We start from the raw sequence: 21,453 nt of genomic DNA on the forward strand, positions 1-21,453 counted from the left end.
TTCCAAGGAAGGCTCATCAGTGAGCCGGGGAAGGAGGCAGGAGGAGACCCCAGGCCCTCCCTGCTCAGCCCTTGTGGCCTGGAGAGGCTCATTAGGGCATCATTAGGACATGGGTTCCTAACGAAGGGAGGTGGCCGGGCTGCCCCTGCAGTCCAGGACTTGGACACAGCCTGGAATTTGGCTGTTTCTGCCTTATTTCCCACCTGACAATGGCATGTTTTAAACAGGAGGGATCGTTCCCTTAGACTTTGGTTGCACAAGAGCGATCGGAGGGAACTGACCCAGGGGCTGCCTCCACGGTGGGGCTGGGGCTGAAATCCTGCCCCAGTCTCCCACATTCCAGGGTAAGGGCCCAATGGGTCCCACCAGTGCCAAGGTCTGTGTAACTCAGCATGGAAAACTTCCAGTGTTTGGGTGCAGCCTGGAGCTGGAAGCTTCTGCAGAGCAGCCTTGTCCTTCTCAACTTAAACAACCTTTTTTTTTGATGTCTTAGGCCGACGAGAGCAACAGCAGCGGGCAGAGGAGCTCCTCCAGCAGGTAGGGATGGTTTTCTCTGCTGGAGTGGGATGTGGTGGGTGGCTTTGCTTGGATGTGGTTGTCCATCTCAGAGCTGGGGGTGGTGAAGGGTGACTGCAGGACAGGGATGAGTGGGAGCTGTCAGAGCTCAGCATCCATACAGCCATTTTTGGGTTTCACTAAACATGAGTGTAGGAGGGATCATTCTGGCCTGGGGAGCTGCAAGGAGAGGTGTTTTGTGTATGGTGTGAAGTGGCACAGCTGAGTACACAGGCCATGGCACGATGAGGATCTTGGATGGAGACCTTGGGCCATGTGTGGTTGGGTGTGGACCCTCCTGCTCCCATGTAGGGGGAGAGGAGAGGGCTGTCCTACCACCCCAGCCCCCTCTGATCCTGCTAAGGGGCATCTCTGCTACTCCCAGTCCTGGAGAGGGACATGCTAAGCTGGGTCTGCCCTGTGCTGTGGCTTTTCCATCTCCCACTGATGCTGTGGGATGTCTTACCTTGCTGGGATACTCTGGAGATGGTGCTGCTTTGTCCCTCTCCACCTCTTACTCGATGGAGTCAGTCCTGAGCTGTGAAAGTGTGGAAGAAGGGGCACCTTTCCTTCTTTGGCCAGGCACAAATTCCTTCTGGTTGGGTTTCCACTGGGGCAGTGGTGGGAGCTGAGAGCAAAGTGTGGCTTTGATGGCAGTAGGATTTACCTGGTCTCATGAGTGCTCCAAGCCAATCCAGAGTTATCTACCATCCACAAGCCAAGTGGCAAACTGAGCTCCCAAGTTTAAAAGGTTTTGTGGTAAAAACAGGTAGGACATGAGAGATGCTGGAACAACGCTGAGGAAGCATCAGGGAGGAGAGTGTATCACCTGGGAAGGAGAGTGGCTGCAAGGAAGCATGGAAATGTAAGAGCTGGAGAAGATGATGGGACAATCAGAGGTGCCATCCCGTGGTGGGGTGGGCACAGCTGTGGGGGGAGTGCTGAGCACTCGGGATGTGTTTGTGGGTCACATCAGTGTGGAAGGGGGACAATGGACAACAGCAAACCAGAGCCACTCAGGCTGCTGTGTGTGGTGTGGGGGGCTGCACCCCGTCCTGGCATCATCTGCAGAACATCTGCCCTTCCCTTGTGAGGGGCACAGCGGCACGGGCAGCCCTTGGGGACACAGGGACGGGATGGCAGGAGCCCTGTGTGTGCATCAGTGTGAGCTATGAGGAGCAGGACCAACCCTGGGCCACCCAGACCAGGTTTGCCAGTCACCACTGCTGGGCTTGGCACCGCTCCCCTACACAGGGCAGGGCACCAGTGTTTGTGGAGCTGCCCCTGGGAGGACACGAGGCTTCTCCCTGGGTGCCCACTGCCCTTGGCAGCACAGCAGGAGCACCACTGATCACCAGCGAGTACCAATGGGGACCACTGAACACCAGTGAGGGCCAGTGAGCACCAGTGAGCTCCAGTGCTCCTCTCAGCTCTGCCAACCTCCTTCAGCTCAAGTGCATCTTGTGTCCTTCCCTTTGTACCTCCAGTGACACCATCTCTCCAGTGACCACATGCTGGATGACCCTTCTGTCCACTCCAGGGACCTGAAAGCCCTGCAGAAATTTTATTCCTCAGGTGAAACAGGTCCTTCCACGTTAAAAGCCTGCTCTGTTCTGATCTCCAGACTCTGGGGTGTGGATCCTCTCCCTGCCTCCTGCTGCTGAACGTGCTCAGTCCCTGCCTGGTTCGAGTGTTCCCACCGTAGTGGCCGGTCCCTGCCCACTGCCCTGGCTCTGCCTGTGGTGTGTCAGGATGAAACACCCTCATTCCTGGCACTGTTCTGCTCCAGTGGCACTGCCTGGCATTGAACACCTCTGGGGAGCACTGGGTGTCTGTTGCAGAGGAAAAGTTCCCTTTCCCAGTCTGGGGGGACCCCTCAGGGTGGTCCAGCAGTGCTGGCTCTTAGGGTGCTGGGAATTAGCCTGAACAAAGTGCTGGAAGGAAAGCACAGGCTGAGGAGCCAGGCATCACTGCCTTCCCCTCCATTCTTTGTTCCCACTCTAACTCAGTTTTGCAGCTCTCACTGGAGGGTCTCACAGAGCAGGGGGTGAGTTCATCCCCCCTGTGGCAGCCGATCCCTCAGGGTGTCCCTGTGGGTGTCCTCCCTGCCCAGGGGTGCCCTTGGGGCCGAGCACCTAAGCCCCCTGCTGGTGTGAGCAATGCCCTTCCCAAGGGCAGGGATGGAGCTCCCAGCAGTGTGGGATAAATTCCTGCCCTTATCCCTCTTCCTGTGCATGCACAGAGACTGTGGGGCTGGTCATCGCTTTTTGCTTGGAGAAAAGTGGAAGCAAAACCCACTTTGTCATCTCTCTGACTGAACAAAAGGTGGTCAAAGAAAGGAAAATGACCAATTCTGTTTAAAAATAATAGAACAGAATCAAAATGTAATATTTCAAGAAAGCTCTATCAGTGGTTGAAGGTTGAAATGTGGCTTTGACTAAATTTGTGAGGTTGTCAGTGGATGGAGGTGTTTTTCAGAGTTGTTGTTGCTTGAAACCCTCTCTAATTGCTAACTGCTGAGGAAACTTCTAACAATTAATACCAGTAAAAATATAAGAAGAGAATAGAATAGAATAGAACAGAATCAAAATAAAGTTGCCAGGACTTTTAACAATTATTATCAGTAAAAATATAATATAATACTATAATCAAAATAAAGTTGCCAGGACTATCTTTTTGCAACTGTTTTTTTTTCTCCATACCATATTTGATCTTAAGTGGTGACCATAGTACCAAGTGGATCCTATTCTTATTTTTTTGTTGTACTGAATTGATTTCATTCTGTTTCAAGTAAATGTTGATGGCTCTGGAGGCACAGGGGTTTATGATCTCACCACCCCCAGCTCTGCTGGGCCTGGTTTTGCCTTTGGAAGCACACGGGTCACTGTGTGCAGCTGAGAGTTCATGGTGACTGTTCTCCTCCCTGATTAACTTTGTGTGGTTCCTCCACCTCACTGAATGCTCAGTAATGGGAAATTTTAAAAGGTGAAGAGAATTCTTAGGAGCATAGAAAAAAGCCCTTCCTTTAAGGGAGCAGGAAGAGCTGTTTGCCTTGGAGAAGATGACAAATAAGAGACAACATGACAAAGCTGTGCGTGTTTTTGAACACTCCAGAAAAGGTAGATCAGAGGCTTCTTTCTTCCTTTTGCAAGGAAAAAAGAGACAGTCAACAATATTAAAAGGCAGCAAATTAAAAGCCAATAAAAGGCAGGATTTTTCCTTGCATGATGGGCACTGATCTGCTGGAGTGTGATGCCAAGAATCGGGTGCTCAGGGGGGCTTGGAGGGGACTCAGCTGGAAGACGGATCAGTTGGTGACATGGGCTCTGAAATTCATGGAATCACAGGATGGTTTGGGTGGGAAGAGACCTTAAAGATTGTCTCATTCCACCCCCCTGCCATGGGCAGGGACACCTTCCACTAGCACAGGTTGCTCCAAGCCCCCTCCAAACTGGCCTTGGACACTTCCAGGGATGGAGCAGCCACAGCTTCTCTGGACAACCTGTGCCAGGGCCTCACCACCCTCACAGGGATTTCTTCCCATCTAGCCCTGCCCTCTGGCAGTGGGAAGCCATTCCCCCTTGTCCTGTCCCTCCATCCCTTGTCCCAAGTCTCTCTCCAGCTCTCCTGAAGCCCCTTTAGGCACTGGAAGAAGCTCTGAGGTCTCCCTGGATCCTTCTCCAGGTGAACACCCCCAGCTCTCCCAGCCTGTCTCCAGAGCAGAGGGGCTCCAGGCTTGTAATCAACTTAGTGGCCTCCTCTGGACTCGTTCCAACAGCTCCATGTCTTTCCTGTGTTGGGTCCCAGCAGGGACACGGTCTGGCCCCGTCCCATGGGTGAGCACATGGCTGGGGATCAGTTCCCTTGCTCATGTTCATTGGACACCCAGACTGGGTGTCCTCCAGTGGTGTGAGTGTGTGTGACAGTCCTGGAGGGGTTGGTGGGATGGCAGGGCAGTGTGGGAACAGCATTGGGAGCCTCAGGCTCGGGGTGAGTGTTGGGAGCCTCCATAACGCCATTGTAAAACTAACTACTTCCCAATAATTAATGTCAGCGTTCAGATGGTGGGCTCTGGATCTTGACAAGAAATAATTGAAAAACCAAATGTGCAATTATGTCTGACAAGCAGCGTGTGCTTTTCTTGGTCACCAGAGCCTTGTGTAGTCATGTGTTAGACACGGTTTTATATAATTATTATTGTTTATATGGCGGGTGTCAGAGGAAGGAGGAATTTTAGTTTCAAGTCCTCTGTTGGCTATTTATTTTAAAGTCATTAGATTTGTTTTCAGACTTAACTACACTTAATGTGTGAGACTCCTGCTGAATAAATCAGACCCTGATATAGGAGCTGCATCTGTTTGTGGAGGGAACGGAGCCAGCTGGAAGCTGAGCCCCGTCTGCACCAGGGCTGTCACAGCCGGGGAACCCGCTCGCAGCACAGATGTAGCTGTGGAAAAGTGTGCTCTGCTCCTGGAACGGGGGTGAAATCCCAGACCTTCAGGGCTCTAAGCTGCCTGTGAGGGCACAGGGGGCTCTCATTTATTGCAGTGCTAACAGCTCTGTGATGCAGGTCCCGAGAAGGATCTCGGAGATGGAGGTGCAGCAGAAGGGCTCTGGGTGCTGCCCTCGAGGAAGACAGTGCTGTGCAGGCAGGGGCATTTCCAAGGGGTGCTTTGGGATGGGGCCTGGAGGTCCCCCAGCATTGACATGGTGCAGTTTTCCCTGATACTCTGGACCAAGCCACAGGGCCTGGGTAGTCTGGGGGTTTCAGTCTCTGTCTTAGAAGATGTGACCTTCATAGAATCACAGAACGTCCTGAGTTGGAAGGGACACACAAGGAGCATCCAGTCCAGCTCCTGGCTCTGCAGAGACACCCCAACAATCCCACCCTGTCCCTGAGAGCATTGTCCAAACACTCCTTGAGCTCTGGCAGTCTTGGGGCCGTGCCCACTGCCCTGGGGACCTTGAGAGGAGAAGTTCTCGAGAAGTGGTTGCACCTATGTTGCTTCTTCTCAGTTCACCTTTCTCTAGCCTCCCTGGTTGCATCTTCCCCTCTCCTCCCCACATTCCTTGCTCTGTTCTTTGCAGACACGTCCTTCCCAGCAGCTCCTGTGACTCAACAGAGGGTCTGCCCTGGAGTGGCACCAGCTCTTCTTCAGCCTCCTCTTCCAGTCCTCCCCAGGTCCCCAGCACTGGGGGAGGACAACCTCTGTGGGTGTCCAAGCTGGAGATTGTCATCCTCCAAACCTCAGGAGAAGGCTGTACACCCTGTGGAGGGACAGGCCTAGGGCTGAGTGTTTCCAGGAAGCAAAATGATCTGAATTTTTTCTCTTTTCTTTAAAAGACAACCTGTGGGATTTTCAGTCCCAGAGCGTGAGGAGCTTCCGACTCATCCTGCGTCAGAAAGAGAGAAAATTATTGATAATTAGTCAAGGAATTTAATAAGCTGTGATGCTTGCTGAGGGGATCTCACCAGCCATCTCCAAAAAGAAACAAACCAACCAACCAGCACAAAATCCCCCAAAACTCCCCTCTGGCCAGTAAGAGCAGTGGATAGTTCAGTTGTTTACCATGACCAGCACAGAAGCTCTGGGAAACCCAGGCAGATTTCCTTGAAACCCAAAAGAAGGTCAAATGTCCACATACAAGGAGATGACAGCACTCAGGCACATCCTGTGCTGAGCTGGAAGGGACCCACAAGGATCATTGAGTCCAACCCTCAGCCCTGCACAGGCCCATCCCCAAGGGTCACACCCTGTGCCCCAGAGGATCATCCAAACTCTCCTGGAGCTCTGGCAGCCTTGGGGCTGTGCCCACTGCCCTGGGGAGCCTGGTCAGTGCCCAACCAGCCTCTGGGGGAAGAACCTTTTGCTGAGATCCAACCTGAGCCTGCCCTGGCACAGCTCCAGCCATTCCCTGGGTGCTGTCCCTGGTCCCCCCAGAGCAGAGCTCAGTCCCTGCCCCTCCTCTGCCCCTCCCCAGGAAGCTGGAACTGCCATGAGCTCTCCCTTCAGTCTCCTCCAGGCTGAACAGACCACATCCCAAGGTCCTGTCTCCTTTTCTGTCCATCTTTTCCCATGCTCTCTCCATCCCATCATCCCTGGCCATGTCGTGGTGCCACCACCAGTTTGGTGGCCCAGCCCAGCCCAGGCTCCTCATGGCCTTGTTGGGGACTTGTGGCCATTTCAGACAGTTCTCAATCCCTCAGTCATTTCCTAGTCAAGCAACATAGAGCTCTTTCACCCATATAAATAAACCCTTAATCTATTCTCTTTGTTTTTCCCTGAATTTCTTTGTCTCTGTTGACATTTCCACGCTTGAAAATTTAAAGACGCTGGCAGCTATTCCATTATCATCTTAAATTCAGTTTTTAACCTGCATCGTTTGTGTGTCGCATTTTTTATCTGACTGAATTCTTTTGCTTTTGGCAAAGAGAGAGCGGCTGTTTTTTGTTGGATAAGCCAAATTTTTTTTATATTTGGTTAGACTTTCCTCTTCAAACCATCCTCAAGATATTCCTAATAAGGACTGAAGGGAATTTGTTTTGCTAATACCTTAGGAATTCTTTGTGGCTCTTGACTATTGTTCTGGTTTATATTTTAATGTTTAATTTCTAGAGGAGAGGCAGCATGGTTTGGTCCTGGAGTTTACCTTCTCTGAAGGATTCGGAGCTGCTGAGTGTCCCTTGAGGAACGAACACACAATTAAATTCCTCTTAGACTTCCCGAGGCAGAGTTTGCTGTCAGGAAAGGTTGTGTGTTTTCCTAGACCCAGATAGCTGAAAAATTAAGTATTCTGCTTTGTTTGTTTGTTTTCCCTGGATTTTAGCACTGACAGCACATGTACCAGCGAGTGTTGCATTAGGTATTTTGGGGGTTTTGAAAGCTGTTACCTCTGTTTTTAAGAGCTGGCTGCCCTCAGAGGAACGTGGTGATACTCCTTGAGGCATCTCTCTTCTGAAAAGCCTTCAGGTCCTTCTAAATTTATGAGTTCCTTATTAATATTGGTATTTATTGAGCAAGTTTTTTCAGGAAAACAGAAATGGCAGTTACTGTTACACTTCTGCCTGCAGAAGGATGTGGTCTCACGTTTTGATTTCAGTTTATTTTGGGAGGAGAAAGCAGAAAACATAAATGTGTCCCGGATAAGGACAGGGTTTGGGCTGCCTCAGAGATTTTCTCTGTGTGCCCAGTAAGTGTGATGGCTCCAGGTCCCACTGCTTGACTGGGAGCAAGGGCCTCACAGCGCTCGTGAGCTGCACATTCATCCTTGGCCAGGATATAAGGGACCAGCCTGTTCAAGAAAGTTCTGTGTGGCAAAGAGGGGACCCACCAACCTTGTGAAGAAAACCAACCAATCCTCCAAGAGTGCAGCTATGGACAAAACAAGCACAGAGACCAGGAGGAACTCTTGCAATGTAGCAGAGACCTTCAAGTCCTTAAATCATGAGGTTATCAAGAACATGTTGCATGTGGAAGATGCCCAGGAGCTCTGAGCAGCTCGTTCTTTTTTTCTATTCTTCAGCAAGTCTTCATTCCACTACTGCTGATGGAGGAACAAGTTCCCATTCCCTAAAATAATGTCATAATATGAGTGAACAGAATTTTCCTATAATTTTGCTTTCAGAGATTAAGTCCATACTTTGGGAATTCACATTGGCATCTTGGAAAATCGTGAAGAGAACTTAAACCTCCTGAGGCACCATGAGGCACCATGAACTTGTTCCACACTGTGACCAAGTGAAAATCTGGGGTTCAGACACAGCTCCAGCATGTGCTGCCACTGCCGGCGTTACCAGGAGTGCTGGTGGCACATTTGGGCCTGCTTGGGTGTCTGTCCTGTGAATTATGGATGGGCTCCCAAATGTCCATGGAAAGAGTCAAGGATTAGAAGGAATATTTTAGTGTGCACACAGTTGCATTAAGTGTTTCCTTTGATTCATTCAAGAGGCAGCAGAAGGGGGTGTTTTCTCCTATGGAGGGGAGATTCCTGGTTAGAGAATCTCTTTTCCATCAAACCAATGACCAGAGGCAGCAATTCCACACTGGAAGTACAGTTTCAGAGAATGATCACTCAGAGGAGGGACCCAGCAATGTGATGGTTATTCCAGCACTTTACAGCTCAAAAATCAATGCAGCCCTTCTGAAAGAGGCACCAGTTCAGGCTGCAGGTGGAGTTCTGACAGAGAAACATCTCTGTGAGCTGTGACATGGGAGGGTAAGTTGATCTCTTTGCCTTTCAAGCTGTGAGGGAACATCTGAAGCTGGACCAGAGGCCTGGAGACGGGAAGCAAAGTGCTCAACTGTAACACTGGAAAAATAGCTCCTGTCTTTTCTCTCTTTTAACCCTGAACTTGAAAATCTTTTTGCCTAGCAATGTCTGCAGAAGAGATCTCCCTGATGGAGGACACCAGGCAGTTCCTCTGCTTCCTGACCCACTCCACTTCCCTCCTCCTGGTGTAAGGCACAGGGCCCACCCCCTGGGCTGCCTCAGGGAGCTGATGAGAGCTGTGGGGATGGGGTGGGAAGGCCACCACAACTCATTTATCAGACAAGCAGATTTTCAATTTACATCTCTCTTTTTCTGTCCTGCTTTCATCATCTCCATGTAAAACAAGAGTTTATTTACACCTGCTCTGTCTGTTCTACTTCCCATAGCCCCAGTCAGGACAGGAACCTTCTGCTTCTTGTAAAACCATGGCAGATGTCTGTAAATTGAGCCCAGTTTCAGCCTCCCCCATTTTTTACTTCCTTTGCTTTCTGGCAGCTGAGACCTTTTGAGTTGGCATGTTATGAGCCAACTTTCCAGGAGACAAGTTGGAACCTCCCCCGGGTGATGGTGTCCGGGTGGGCTCTGTGGAGCACGTTCCTCCAGGTCCCTGTTGCACGGCCCTCATGGCTGTGTTTGAGTCCTCACTGAACCTTCTTGGTGCTGCAGCAGAAGAGCTTTCCAAGGGCAGCACAAAAGGGTGTTTCAGTACTTTAGCTGGGCACACACCATCCTCTGCTGAGGGGGAGGTGGGTGTCACCACAGAATCACAGAATGCTTTGGGCTGGAAGGACCTCAAAGACCATCTCGTTCCACCTCCTGCCATGGCAGGGACACCTTCGATTAGACAAGCCCTGTCCAGCCTGGCCACCATTGATATCATCAAGGCAATAGTGATTTGGTTTTTCAGCTTGAGCCGTGTCCAGGAAAAACCCAAACATGCTCCACATTTACTGCTGGGGGAAAGAGCCTTTGTTGTTTGTAGGTACTGGTTCAGAGCAGTGTGTCCTCCTCCACATTTGTTTCCTTTTCCTCTCCTTTTGAGGAGCTGACGTTGAGGACTGATATTTCACTGATCTCACTTTGCCCCTCCCCAAAAGCTCAGCAGGATGTGTGCTGTAAAAATAGCCTCATTAGAAGCCATCTGAGTACACATGCAATCACAGATCACTCAAAGGGAGCACAGAGCAGGCATGTTTCTGTTGCTGTCTTCAGAGAATTACATGACAAATTATTCCTAGCTGGAAGAAATGTCCTTTTATAATTGGGGTTTTTTCTCATTCTTTCATAAGGGAGGAGTGTGTGTTTTTTAAGTAGCTTTTAGTCACTTTCATTATTTATGAGGATGCTACTCCAGATCAGAAAAAGCAAACTGCAAACGTGAGTTTCTTGTGGCTGCAGCAGCTGACGGGCCCTGTTTGCTTTCACTCATTGCTGGTTTTGCTCATCACAGCCAGAGAGAAATGCTCTCCAGAGATGGGAACAGCACCACACTGCAGCCCTTCAGCCTTCACCCCTTCTGCTCTCCTCCTTCTACAGGAGACCAGCTGGAAGGAGCTTTCTGTCCTTCCCTCTGGAAGAGCTCCTGGCATTGCCCTTGGATTGCTGCTGGTGAGGCATCACCCACACTGCTCAGCTTCACAGCCAGAACTGTACTTCAGGCCAATCCTGTTGTGCTGCATCATCGATCTCTGCTAAAGCCTGAGGCCTTCACAAACTTCCTCGGGTGTAGGGCCAAGGAAGCTGGACCTAAGTGGGTCCAGGAACCCATTTTTACCCCTACCTTTCCAGTTCCCCACGATGAGTCTTCATTAAGGCCTCGTTAAATCTCTTCTGCCTTCACACACTTGTGTTTGACATGAAAGTGGCCGTAACGTCATCGGAAGATGAAAGTCTGCTGATCAAAGGAGGCAGCAATGTTGAAATGAGCATTGTGAGATGGCAGAGCTGGTAATACAGTAATTGGCTGTGTGGCCTACTTAGTCAGAGCAGTGATACATGTGAGTGCAATGTTTGTTTGCCTCTTTCATGTTCAGAATCCATAGAGTCTGTTCTGGAAAGTGAAACAGGACTTTACCTGTCAGAGCAACCAGGCACAGCTCCGAGTGAGAATGTGAGCTGTTTCTGATCCCAAGACTTCTGCTTCCTCTTCTCAGCAAGGAAGAACCTCCTGGATTGCCAAGGTGCACAGTTCAGTAAAGACAAGACATGAAACAGTGAAGGAGGTTGGTATTCCCAGGAAGGGTCAAGGCAAGGAGAAGGTGCACCCTGTGGAAGGAGGTAGGGTTTAAGCCAGGTGTGCCTGTGCACTCTGCTCTTCTCTGGTCTCATTTCTCTGAGCAGTTTTTGTCCTGTGCAAGCAGTGCCTTGGTTGAAGAATGTCCTCTTCCCAGGAACATTGTACCATGGATGTTAAATGCAGGTTGGCCCTGCAGAGGGAACTGCAGCTCATCCCTGGGAGGCCACACTTGAACACAAAAACTGCATTGTTTCATGCAGAAATGTGGTGCCATGAGGCTGGGGACTGTGCTCAGAGCCACCAGGAGAGGGATGGCTGAGGGGCCCAGCCATGGGAGATCCTGTGGCAGGTTCTCCCTTGGTTCCTGTGCGCTGCTGTCTCCACCAAGTGGAGGCTCTGACCATCACTGGTCCCAGAGTGTTCCCCAGCAGTGCTCTGCAGGGCTTCAGAAGATGGGGCTGGTCTCTGTGCTGGCACATTGTGAGCTCTGAGCCTTGTGGGCACCTCCTGGTTCATGCCAGGCAGTCCTTCAGCTTCCAGGACTTAAGCTGATGTCCTGAAAACTACAAGTCCTTTTCTCCCTATGTGTTCTCACCCAACCCAGTAAGACCTGCTTCCAGCCTTAGGATCTGCAGATCTGAAAATTCCCTGCTTTTCTTCCTCATCCTCTCTCTGCCCCTTTCCAGCAGTTGTGCCTCAGCTCTGGTGGTGCTGCAATGGGACAGGAACGAACCACGTGTGGACACGGCGGTGCCGGAGCCTGATTTCTTCCCTCCCCCAGGCAGGATGTTCTCTGTCACTGTGTCTTGCGGGCAATTTCTGGAGAAGAAGTATATTCCACATGTCCTGCTGTCTAACTGGAGGCCCTTTATACTGCTCAGAAGCAGGGGAGGCAAAATTCAGCACAACACTGAGCAAGTGCAACCTCACGGGCTTGCAAGGGATACAACATCCATGGACCAACGGGCTGGGAAGGAAATGATGCTTCTCTGGTCACCTCCCGTGGGTCAGCACGTATGTGCCATGCGTGGTGGAGGCTGGGGTGACCCTGGCTCTGCTGTGGCTGTGTGTGTACCCCTCTCCATCCTGCCTGAATTTTCCAGTGTCACTCATTTCCTTTTCTTTCCCATTTAGCCTGAGGATGTTGGTACTCTTTCCCCAGCCAACCCAGGAGGTTTCAAACTCTGCTGTCCCATGAGGATTGTTCCCTCAGCCCAGCTGCCCCTGCTCCCTGGGGACAATTATACCCCATTCAGCAACTGAGCTCCAGAAGCCTGGACTGACCCTGGTTCTGCTCCAGCCACAGGGGCACTGCCTGGATTTCACCTGAGACCCCAGGAAAGTGATGCTCGTTCCTGCTGAGAGAGTTGTCCTCCCCCATCACTGTCTCCTTCTCCTCTGCAAAGCTGTGCAGCCCCAGCAGGGGTACTGAGTATCTTTTGGAGAGCTCAGACCTTCTCCCAGGAGTGTAAGAGCTGCTCCATTGGGTCCTGCCATCTGCACAGCAGCTCTCTGACCCGCTGTGTCACCTGGCCTGGAAAGGGGCCCACCTTCATGCTTGGGGAGCTTTTTGGTGTCAGTGTCCAAGAGGAATGAGAGGCTGATCTGTCACTGGGTGATCACTGTGCTGTGAGACCCTTGGCTGTGTCAGTGCTGGCAGAGCCCTGGGAGAGTCGATCCCATTGTCTGTCAGGGGCTCATTTGTAGTGTTCAGACAAGTTCTCCTGCCTGGTCTGCCCACCAGTCCTTTGGAGGCTGTAAGGATCGAGGTGAGGGAGATGTTCTCCACATGCACGGAAGGTAGGAGGATCCATCACCTTCTCCTGCTGTTGTCAGCAGCTGGTGATGCCCCTCTTGTGCATCACTTGAAACAATCAGAGCCTTCTGGCTCTTCTGTCCCCTGCGTAGCACTTCCAGAGGAGGAGGAAGGAGGACTTAGGACTGTGCTGCTGTTTGATTACATTTATTTTAAGGTATTCTGCAAAGCCATAATGTTCCTCTGGACATTTAGCTGGAGAAAGTCTACAGCTGAAGTTTGGCTGAAGCTTGACATCAGCCAGTGGCTAGAAAATCTCTGTGAGATATGAAATAATAAGAGCAATGTGAGAACACAGATCTGCCTTGTGAAAGGAAACAGCAACAGTCACGAAAAGGGAGCACAGGCTGTGCTGGTGGACTGGTGCCAGCCTGGTGCTGGTCAGCAGCAAAGTTTGCATTTGGGGGTGTGTTCCTGCAGTTTGGCTCCCAGAGCCCTCAGGGCTGTGAAGCAGGACCTGGCCCATGCAATAAAACACCAGCACCTCGGGGTGTCAGCAGAGGATGCACATCCTGGGGCTGTGTGGGAGAAGAGGCAGGAGCTGGGTGGGACCAGGGGACGTGCCAGAGACACAACTGCCAGCCCTTCTTAGATGTGCACACACATGTCCATGTATTGACTGACGCCTGTGTATTTTTATAGGTACAAGTAATCGGGACAAAAAATCTTACTGGTTGTAATTTATTCCCTTTTCAGCACCTTAGAGCTCTTCCCCTGGGGTCTGAGCTGCCGTGGCTCTGTGCAGATCTCGGTGGGCCCTGGCAGTGCCCGGCCGTGCGCGGTGCCGGCGGCTCCGCGGGGATGGGGGTTCACCTCCCGTCCACAGCAGAGGTACAGCTACACCCAGCTGTGACCCGGGTACATCTGCTGCCTTCATCCCTCCTAGAAAGTGTCAGAAGACAGAGAGGGACTCTGTTTGTTGTAAAATTGGTGTAGAAATCCAGTGGTGCTATTTTTTTTACCGTTTTAATTTCACGGGATCAGCAGGGCTTGTGAATCATGAAATCATGCAGAAGACTTGGTGCATTTGGGACTGGTTTCCTTCTGCACATCAGATACCTGCTCGGGGTTAGAACATATGGGGCATTGAATTGCTTTCAGTTCCTGTTTGAGGTTTGGGTCCCACCCAAGGGCAGACAGCCCAGCTGGGAAATCACTTCCTTGGCAGAGATGGATCCAGAAAGTGTGAAGGTGTGAAAGGCAAAGGTTTTGAGAGTCCATTGGCCTGGTCTAATAATTTATGTATTCCTGCAGCTTCAGGCCACCAAGTGTGGCCAGTGCACATCTGTACTGAGCCCAGTAACCTGGGGCCAGCCAGATACACATCTCTGGGTTTGAGAACTTGGGGAGATTTGTTGTCCCTGAGCACATCCTTTGGAAAGCAGTTGTTCCAGTGGATCACCATCCGTGCTAATATTTTATGCCTCATTTCAAGTGGTTCCAGCTTCCAGCATGAGCTCGTAGTCTACTCCTCCCTGCTAAATTAAGGAAAGACAGTATTTTCTCCCCACGAAGATTGATAATATGCTGCAATCAAATCATCTCTCAGTCTCCCTTTTGGCATGAGAAATGGATTGAAGCGGTTTGGTCTCACAAAGTCGTAAAGTATCTTTTCCCAGACTTGAACCATTTCAGTGCTGCTTTTTTGAACCATCTCCAGCTTTTCTGATCACCTTTGAAACACGGTGGGTGAAACAGGGGAGGGTGCTGGGTCTGTCTGCAGCACTGGGGACTGGCTTCACCACACGGCTTCCTACAGGGAGAAAATCCCCTCCTTGTTCAGTCCTAGGTGCACATTGGGTTAGTCCTTCAGGGCTGTGTGGCTGCAGGAGGAGCTGCCCCTGGCATCACAGCTGAGCACCGTGGGGGCTCTTTGTGGGTGCACCCATGTTCCTGCACTTGTTTGATGCTCTACACCTCTTATCTGGGGCAGAGCCAGCTACAGAGAGAGGAGTCCACTGGCGTGGATGCAAAGCTGGGCACCATCAGAAAGTCTTTATATTCTTACCCCACATATAATCGCAGAAAGCTGCAGCCTCTGCTTCACTGCTACTTGTGTTAGTTTTTAATTCCATGTCCCTTGGCTCCCGCATGGATTTCCATGTGGTTTTGTCCAGGATTGGCATGTACACGTTGCTGTACCATCAACAACCAAGGTGTTTTTCCTTCACTTCAGAGCAGAGCTGCCTCTCACTGACTGCTCCCACCTTCCAGCCTCCCAGTGGGGTTTGTACTGGTTGACTTTATTTTTCCTCCACAGTCCTCATCAGAGAGTTTTTCCTATCCACCCTATTGCTGCTTTTATCAGTGTTTTGCATTTCACACCTCCTTGATTTGATTGATTTGCAATTAATCCCACCCTTTTCTGATCCCTGAGTGTTTTGTACTTACTGCCTTCCCCTTGGGACAAGTGCTGAGCCACTCCATGTAGGGTGACATTGATGGGCCTTTGGGACATCCCATAATATTTCCACAAAGATAGTCCAGTTTTCAACCACATTTTCTCTGTCTTAATTTATCTCTCCCTTGTAAAAGCCCTGTATGATTTTGGGAGCGGGGGGAGTATGTGTGAGGAGGCAGGAAATGAGTGGGAAGGCAGGTCAAGGCTAATTCTCTCTGTTTAGGGGCTATTAATTGTACATTTCTTTCCATAATGAGATTGAAGGGATGAATAATAAAATATCTGGTGATGGGATGGGACTGACCCGTTTTGAAATAGCAACTCCATGTCTGTATTGGAGACTGGGCAGTAATTACTCTTGGTTCCTCTGCTCCCTCATCCCTGTCCTCCCAGGATTACTCACTGGGCTCTTTCACCTCCAGATGCAGTGTCTTGCTTTCTCTGTCAGCTCTATAACCAGTGTCAGAACCCATTGCAGGTGTTGGTTTTCTGACATTTTAATTCATACTTTATTCTGACTTTACAATGGTCCAAGCAATGGGATTTCCTTCTCTGTCACTGTTGCATGATCTAACAATCATCCATAAGTTCAGCCTATTTTTCACTTTATTTTGCCTGTTACTTCTGCCTAAACCATTTTCAAACACCTTTGGCTGTTCCCAGTGTTTACATGACTCTAAATATGTTACAGTCTTTTCTGTTTCTGGGTAGTCTAAGCCATTATATATTTAGTTCTTCTGGTAGCTCTACAAACTGAAGCAGCAATTATTTTATCTTTGTATTGCATGTTGGAGTTTATTAATAACCAATATTAAAAACCAGAACTCCCTAAGGAGTATTGGCATGGTGCATTTGGGAAAGGAGCTCCACTGGCTTATTACCAGGCCTTTGTCTCTTGTGCTCAAACCCCCTTTGCCTTTTGCCACCATGGCACTTGTTGAAGTTGTTTTGCAGCTTTGAGGTGCCCAGTTTCCTTTTCTAAGGGGTTTTGAATGTTTTTATAGTTTAATTTCTCCCATGAATTTTCAGCTTTCTCTTTCCAAGATGAAAACACATGTTATTTCCCTTATCTGTTTTTGCACACTGTGGATCTCCTCTGCCTCTCCCCATCTATCACACTTTCTGTCATCACTGATAGTTGTATCTGTCCATAATGGCATAGTCTCCCTAAATATCCTCATACTATAGATGATCCCCTTTGATCAGCACCATATATGTTAAATAAAGCCATGGGAATACCACAGGATGTCAGGCTGCTTGAAGGGATAAAAGAGAGGATGTGATGGAGAAGTGCAGAAGTGCTCCAAATTAAAAATGCCAGAGAATCAGAGACTCATTTAGGGGATGGAAAAGACCTTTAAGGTCATCCAGTCGAACCATTAAACCAGCACTGCCAAGTCCCCCACTGACCCACGTCCCCAGTGCCATAGAAGAGCAGGGCTTTGCTTTTGCATGTGTGGATTAGTCTTGGTGCAGTACCTGCTGTCAGAACTGCTGGAGCTGTGCTCTTGGTCTGCTGGCAACCACGTGAAGTTCTGTGCTCTTGTTTAGCTCCTGCTGCTGTTGCTTGTGATGATTGAGGTTATTTTCATTATTAGCAAATGGTCTTGTTGTTTTTATCTGGTTACATTTTAATTACTTCCCGTGTGTGACAGACACACATACCTACCCGTGCTAACTTTAAATAACCTGTATAAACCAAAGTACCTTGCATTAGGTCCTGGTACGAGAAAGTGAGCACTTGACAATGAGGATTCATGTTGTCTCCTCTTTTCCCCCATTCAGGGAGTGTTTGAAGAGGAGCCCACAGAGCCCGAAAGCAGAGGGCTCCGACTCGATGACATCTCAGTCCTCACCCAGTGAAGAGGCTGGAATGATGACTGAGGTGAAAGTGAAAACAGAGGTACCAGATGACTACATTGAAGAGGTGATCTGGCAGGACGACACCAAAGATTCCAAGAACAACATCAAAGATGGGCCGGGAGATGTGCCCGCGGAGATCTGCGTGGTCATAGGTGGGGTCCGCAACCAGCAGACGCTCGGTAAGACACAGGATCAGGAACCTCCCATTCCCTGGCTGTGTGTGGGGACGGGAGAGCTCTGGAGAGCTGTCCCTGGACACTTGGCTCTGCTGGAGGGCCCAGAGCCAAGGTGCACATCCATCTCAGGGTCCTGGCTCAGGATTACTGATCTCCTGTAACTTCTGCTGTGTGTTCACATCTGGTCGCCCCAAAAGGCTCAGCCAAGGTCAGAAAGAAAAAGCTGATTATCTTCTTTTGGCTTGTTCAGTGATTCGCCCATCAGTCACCTGGCCCATGCTGGGCCCAGGGCTGGTGCTGTGTTTGACAGAGGTGAAGCAAATGGGAGGAAAGCCTGAGAAACTCCTGAAATGTTTTCAGGAAAGGCATCTTGCAGAATGTGGGTGCTTTGTGTAAATACTTAGATTTAGCTCTAAAGAAGGTTTTACAGGTTGCTGTTTGTTTGTTTTTCTGATCACTAGTCACATTATGGGAATAATTTTGGCTTTGGGCTGGCTGTGGTGTGCCCCTTCCAAAACAGTGCTTCCTGTCCCCACCCCACCTCCAGCTGTGATGAAGAAGCTTTTTCTTTTTTTCTGTGAACATCAGACTGTCCTCTCCTCCCGCCCCAGGGAAAGGGGCTTCCTGCAAGAACCTGGCAAGGCACGTCTCTTACACTTGCCTCTGTTGGCTGTGACCTGGAGCAGCTCCCTGCAGCGTCTCTGAGATCCAAAGGCAGTTGCTGATATAAAGAGGGAAGAGCAGTTAGACCATGTTTCCTTCGAGGGACTCAGAAAGAAGCTAATTAGAGTTGTTGTTGGGGTTGGCTTGTCTTGCAGAGGGAGAGAAAAGAGGTACTGACGTTTGATTTTCTCCTGGGTTTTGCTTGATCATTGTCCACACTGCTGGAGAGAAACCTGGGAGGTGTCCTCAGCTGGTGGTTGTCTCAGAAGCATCACTGTTCTTCCTGTCCTCCTTTCCCTGCCAGGACAGCCACCAAGAACAGCAGGGTGGGAGGTCACTGCTGTCTGTGCAGGGTCAGAACGTCTAGGGAAAGACTAGAAGTCCATAACTATTTCTGACTTAAAGATCTTACAGTTTGGAGGAAACGTTCAGTGTATTTGCAGAGTTTTTGTGCCTCTACAGCTCTTGAGAGATTGATCAATACATGGGCAAGCCTGAAAAGCATCTCTGGTGCCCTGGGAGGGAGAGGTGGAGATATGACCACTGATGGGAAGCAGTGGGAGCTTCTTCTTCAGCCATGGTCACCAGCCCTTGGTGAAAGCATCTGCAGGTTGGGTGTTTGCTGTGTAGGATCCCCTTCTCCCCATGGCTTCTGGATGGGCAGCAGCAGCTGCTCTGCAGGTGGTGTCCCCTGGGAACGGTGGTTTCCAGGTGAGGTTGGTTTTATTGCTGTGCAGGGGGATGGGGGCTTTTGCTGTTGGCTGTCTTGGGTGGACTAGAGGGGAAGCCAGCAAGGGGCAGCTGAGGTCACTGGATTTGTTCAGCTGGAGAAGAGACTGAGGGGAGACTCACTTGGGTCTGCAGGTTCCCATGAGGGGCAGTTCTGATCTCTGCTCCCTGTGAGCAGTGACAGGACTCGAAGGAAAGGCTGGAGCTGTGTCAGGGCAGGCTCAGGTTGGATCTCAGCAAAAGGTTCTTCCCCCAGAGGGTGGCTGGGCACTGACCAGGCTCCCCAGGGCAGTGGGCACAGCCCCAAGGCTGCCAGAGCTCCAGGAGCGTTTGGACAAGGCTCTGAGGGACAGGGTGTGTGTCTGTCAGGGCCAGGGGTTGAACTTGGATGATCCTTGTGGGTCCCTTCTCCCCTCCCAACTCAGGATTCTATGTTGTCGCTATGGGGAGAGCACTGGAGGCAGGCTGGTTCAATGTATAGGCACCATGGGGAGAGGAACACATTGATGTACCAGTCAACAGGTGGTGGTTGAAAGCTGTATAACTGGAGAACCTTTGTCTGGAAGAGCCTTTTCAAATGAAACATGTATCATACTGGTTATTTTATTGACTGGTTCTGGGTTTCCTTAAAGGCCACTTGGTCCTGAGGCCATGGCAGCTGGTGGCCAATTCCTCTGTGAAGAGCCCTGTAAGTGCCTCTGTTTATCTGCTGCTCACATAACTCTCGTTTGTTGGGGAAGTGGCTCTAAAGAACTTTCTTGTTTGGCCACCAAATCCTGTGCTCTGTGTGCCTAGATAGCAGTTCCTTCTGGTTCCTTGAACTGGCTCCCAGGTCTGATCCCCTCCATTCCCCTGCAGAAACCACACACAGGCACCATTTCCATCACTGCAGACACTGAGGTAATTCACTCAAGAAACATCACAGAACCTCAGAATATGCTGAGCTGGAAGGGACCCACAAGGATGATTGAGTCCAGCTCCTGACCCTGCACAGGCCCATCCCTAAGGGTCACACCCTGTGCCCCAGAGGATCATCCAAACTCTCCTGGAGCTCTGGCAGCCTTGGGGCTTTGCCCACTGCCCTGGGGAGCCTGGTCAGTGCCCAACCACCCTCTGGGGGAAGAACCTTTTGCTGAGATCCAACCTGAGCCTGCCCTGACACAGCTCCAGCCATTCCCTGGCTGCTGTCCCTGGTCCCCCCAGAGCAGAGCTCAGTCCCTGCCCCTCCTCTGGCCCTCCCCAGGAAGCTGGAACTGCCATGAGCTCTGCCCTCAGTCTCCTCTTCTCCAGCTGAACACCCCAAGTGCCCTCAGTGTCCTCCCACACCTTCAAATCAAGGCCCTTCCCCGTCCTCGTTGCCTCCTTTGGACACTCGGTAATGGCTTCAGATCTTCCTTCCATTGTGTCCCCCCAGACTGCCCCAATATTGCAGGAGAGGCCCCCCCGGGCAGAGCAGAGCTGGACAAGCCCCTCCCTGGATCCTGCCCCCTCTGCCCCAAGGGCCATTTCAGCTGCTGTGCTGGAGCAACCCAAAGGTGTGAACTGCTGATGCCACTGGTGCCTCCTGACTCTAAAGTAAAGCCTTTGTGCCCTCTATTGCTGCACTTGCAGGAGTTTTTCTCCCTGAAGCCTCTCTCATGGTGTGATCTGGAGCCCTGGGTGTGAATCATTTCTGCTGTGCAGACAGGCAGGGCTTTGGGAGGATTTTATTTGCCTTCACTGGGGAAGCCAAGATTGGAGGTGTCGAAAGTGGTTATTTTTTATAGTAATTCCTGATGAAGTAGTGATTTGTGTGTGAATGAATCCCTCTCCTCTGTGTGGAATTGCTGCCCCTCAGACTGTCTCCTCTCAGGGGGTGCTGGGGACAGTTGGTTCAAGGGGGAATGCATTGTCTGAGCTGGACCCGTGGTGCTGGAGGCTCAGGGCACACATGGCTCGCAGTGACAGCTTTCCTGGGGGCTCAGCCTCCGGAGTTGGCTGAAATACACATTGCAAGATTTATGTCTCTTTTCTGAGTCACATCTCCTCAGGAGCCTGCTATATTTATATTTTTAGTTGTTACTTGGAGCAATTTATAACAGGGATTCCCAGCTCAGTTGCTGCTATTCCCTTGCAGTATTTTCATCACATTAGGCCTTGTGTCTGCTGCCTCCTGTTTGCTTACACATTCACATGTCTCTCCTGGCACTTTGGACTACTCCAGACTCTGTTTCCATCCATCTGGGGCAGCCCAAACCCTGCGGTGGCTGCAAGTGGCTGCAGTGGAGGGGGATGGGTGGTGACAGTGGCCACAGTCCCCCAGCTGAAGAGCCAGTGCTCTATGTGGGTTTGGACCATTTCCCTTTCAGCTGCTTTTCCACAGTTCTTGCAATCCCTTGGGATCCCACTTTGGCATCCCAAGCAGAGAAATCCATCAGAGAGGTTGTCCTAACCTGGGCCCAGTCTGCAGCAGATGCTGCTGCTGTGGATCCCCCATTCCTCCCCTGCACCCACCTGTACCCCCACGGTCCCCCTGGCTCTCCCCGTCTCAGAGGTGTTCCTGCCCTGCACAGATCAGAGATGCCATATTTCCTGTTCTTCTTTCCTCTTGCAAGCATCACGCCCTGGTCCCGAGCCAGGGTCATTTGAAGAGCCCAAACACATGGACATTTCTCAGGGCAGGAGTGTCAGGGTAGAGAAGTCCCACCATGGAGCTGTTTGGAGAGGAGGGGAAGAGCAAAAGGCACTTGTGCTGTAAATCAGG

At 50.6% G+C, this 21,453-nt stretch overlaps 1 protein-coding gene across 12 annotated transcripts in view; it reads left to right on the plus strand.

Moving 5' to 3' along the window:
- The first annotated feature begins 468 nt into the window (after positions 1–468).
- ZNF618 (zinc finger protein 618) overlaps positions 469–21,453 on the plus strand; it is a 95,396-nt gene continuing 74,411 nt past the window's right edge. For all 12 annotated transcript variants that reach the window (XM_027666953.1, XM_027666957.1, XM_027666954.1 and 9 more), the window contains exons 1-2: positions 469–537; positions 17,065–17,321. In XM_027666953.1, coding sequence (XP_027522754.1) covers positions 17,117–17,321 — 205 coding nt within the window. In that variant the 5' untranslated portion in view covers positions 469–537; positions 17,065–17,116. The remainder of the gene's footprint in view (positions 538–17,064; positions 17,322–21,453) is intronic.

The sequence above is a fragment of the Corapipo altera genome, unplaced genomic scaffold (assembly GCF_003945725.1).
Source record: "Corapipo altera isolate COAL_440 unplaced genomic scaffold, ASM394572v1 93, whole genome shotgun sequence".
Lineage (NCBI taxonomy): Eukaryota > Metazoa > Chordata > Aves > Passeriformes > Pipridae > Corapipo > Corapipo altera.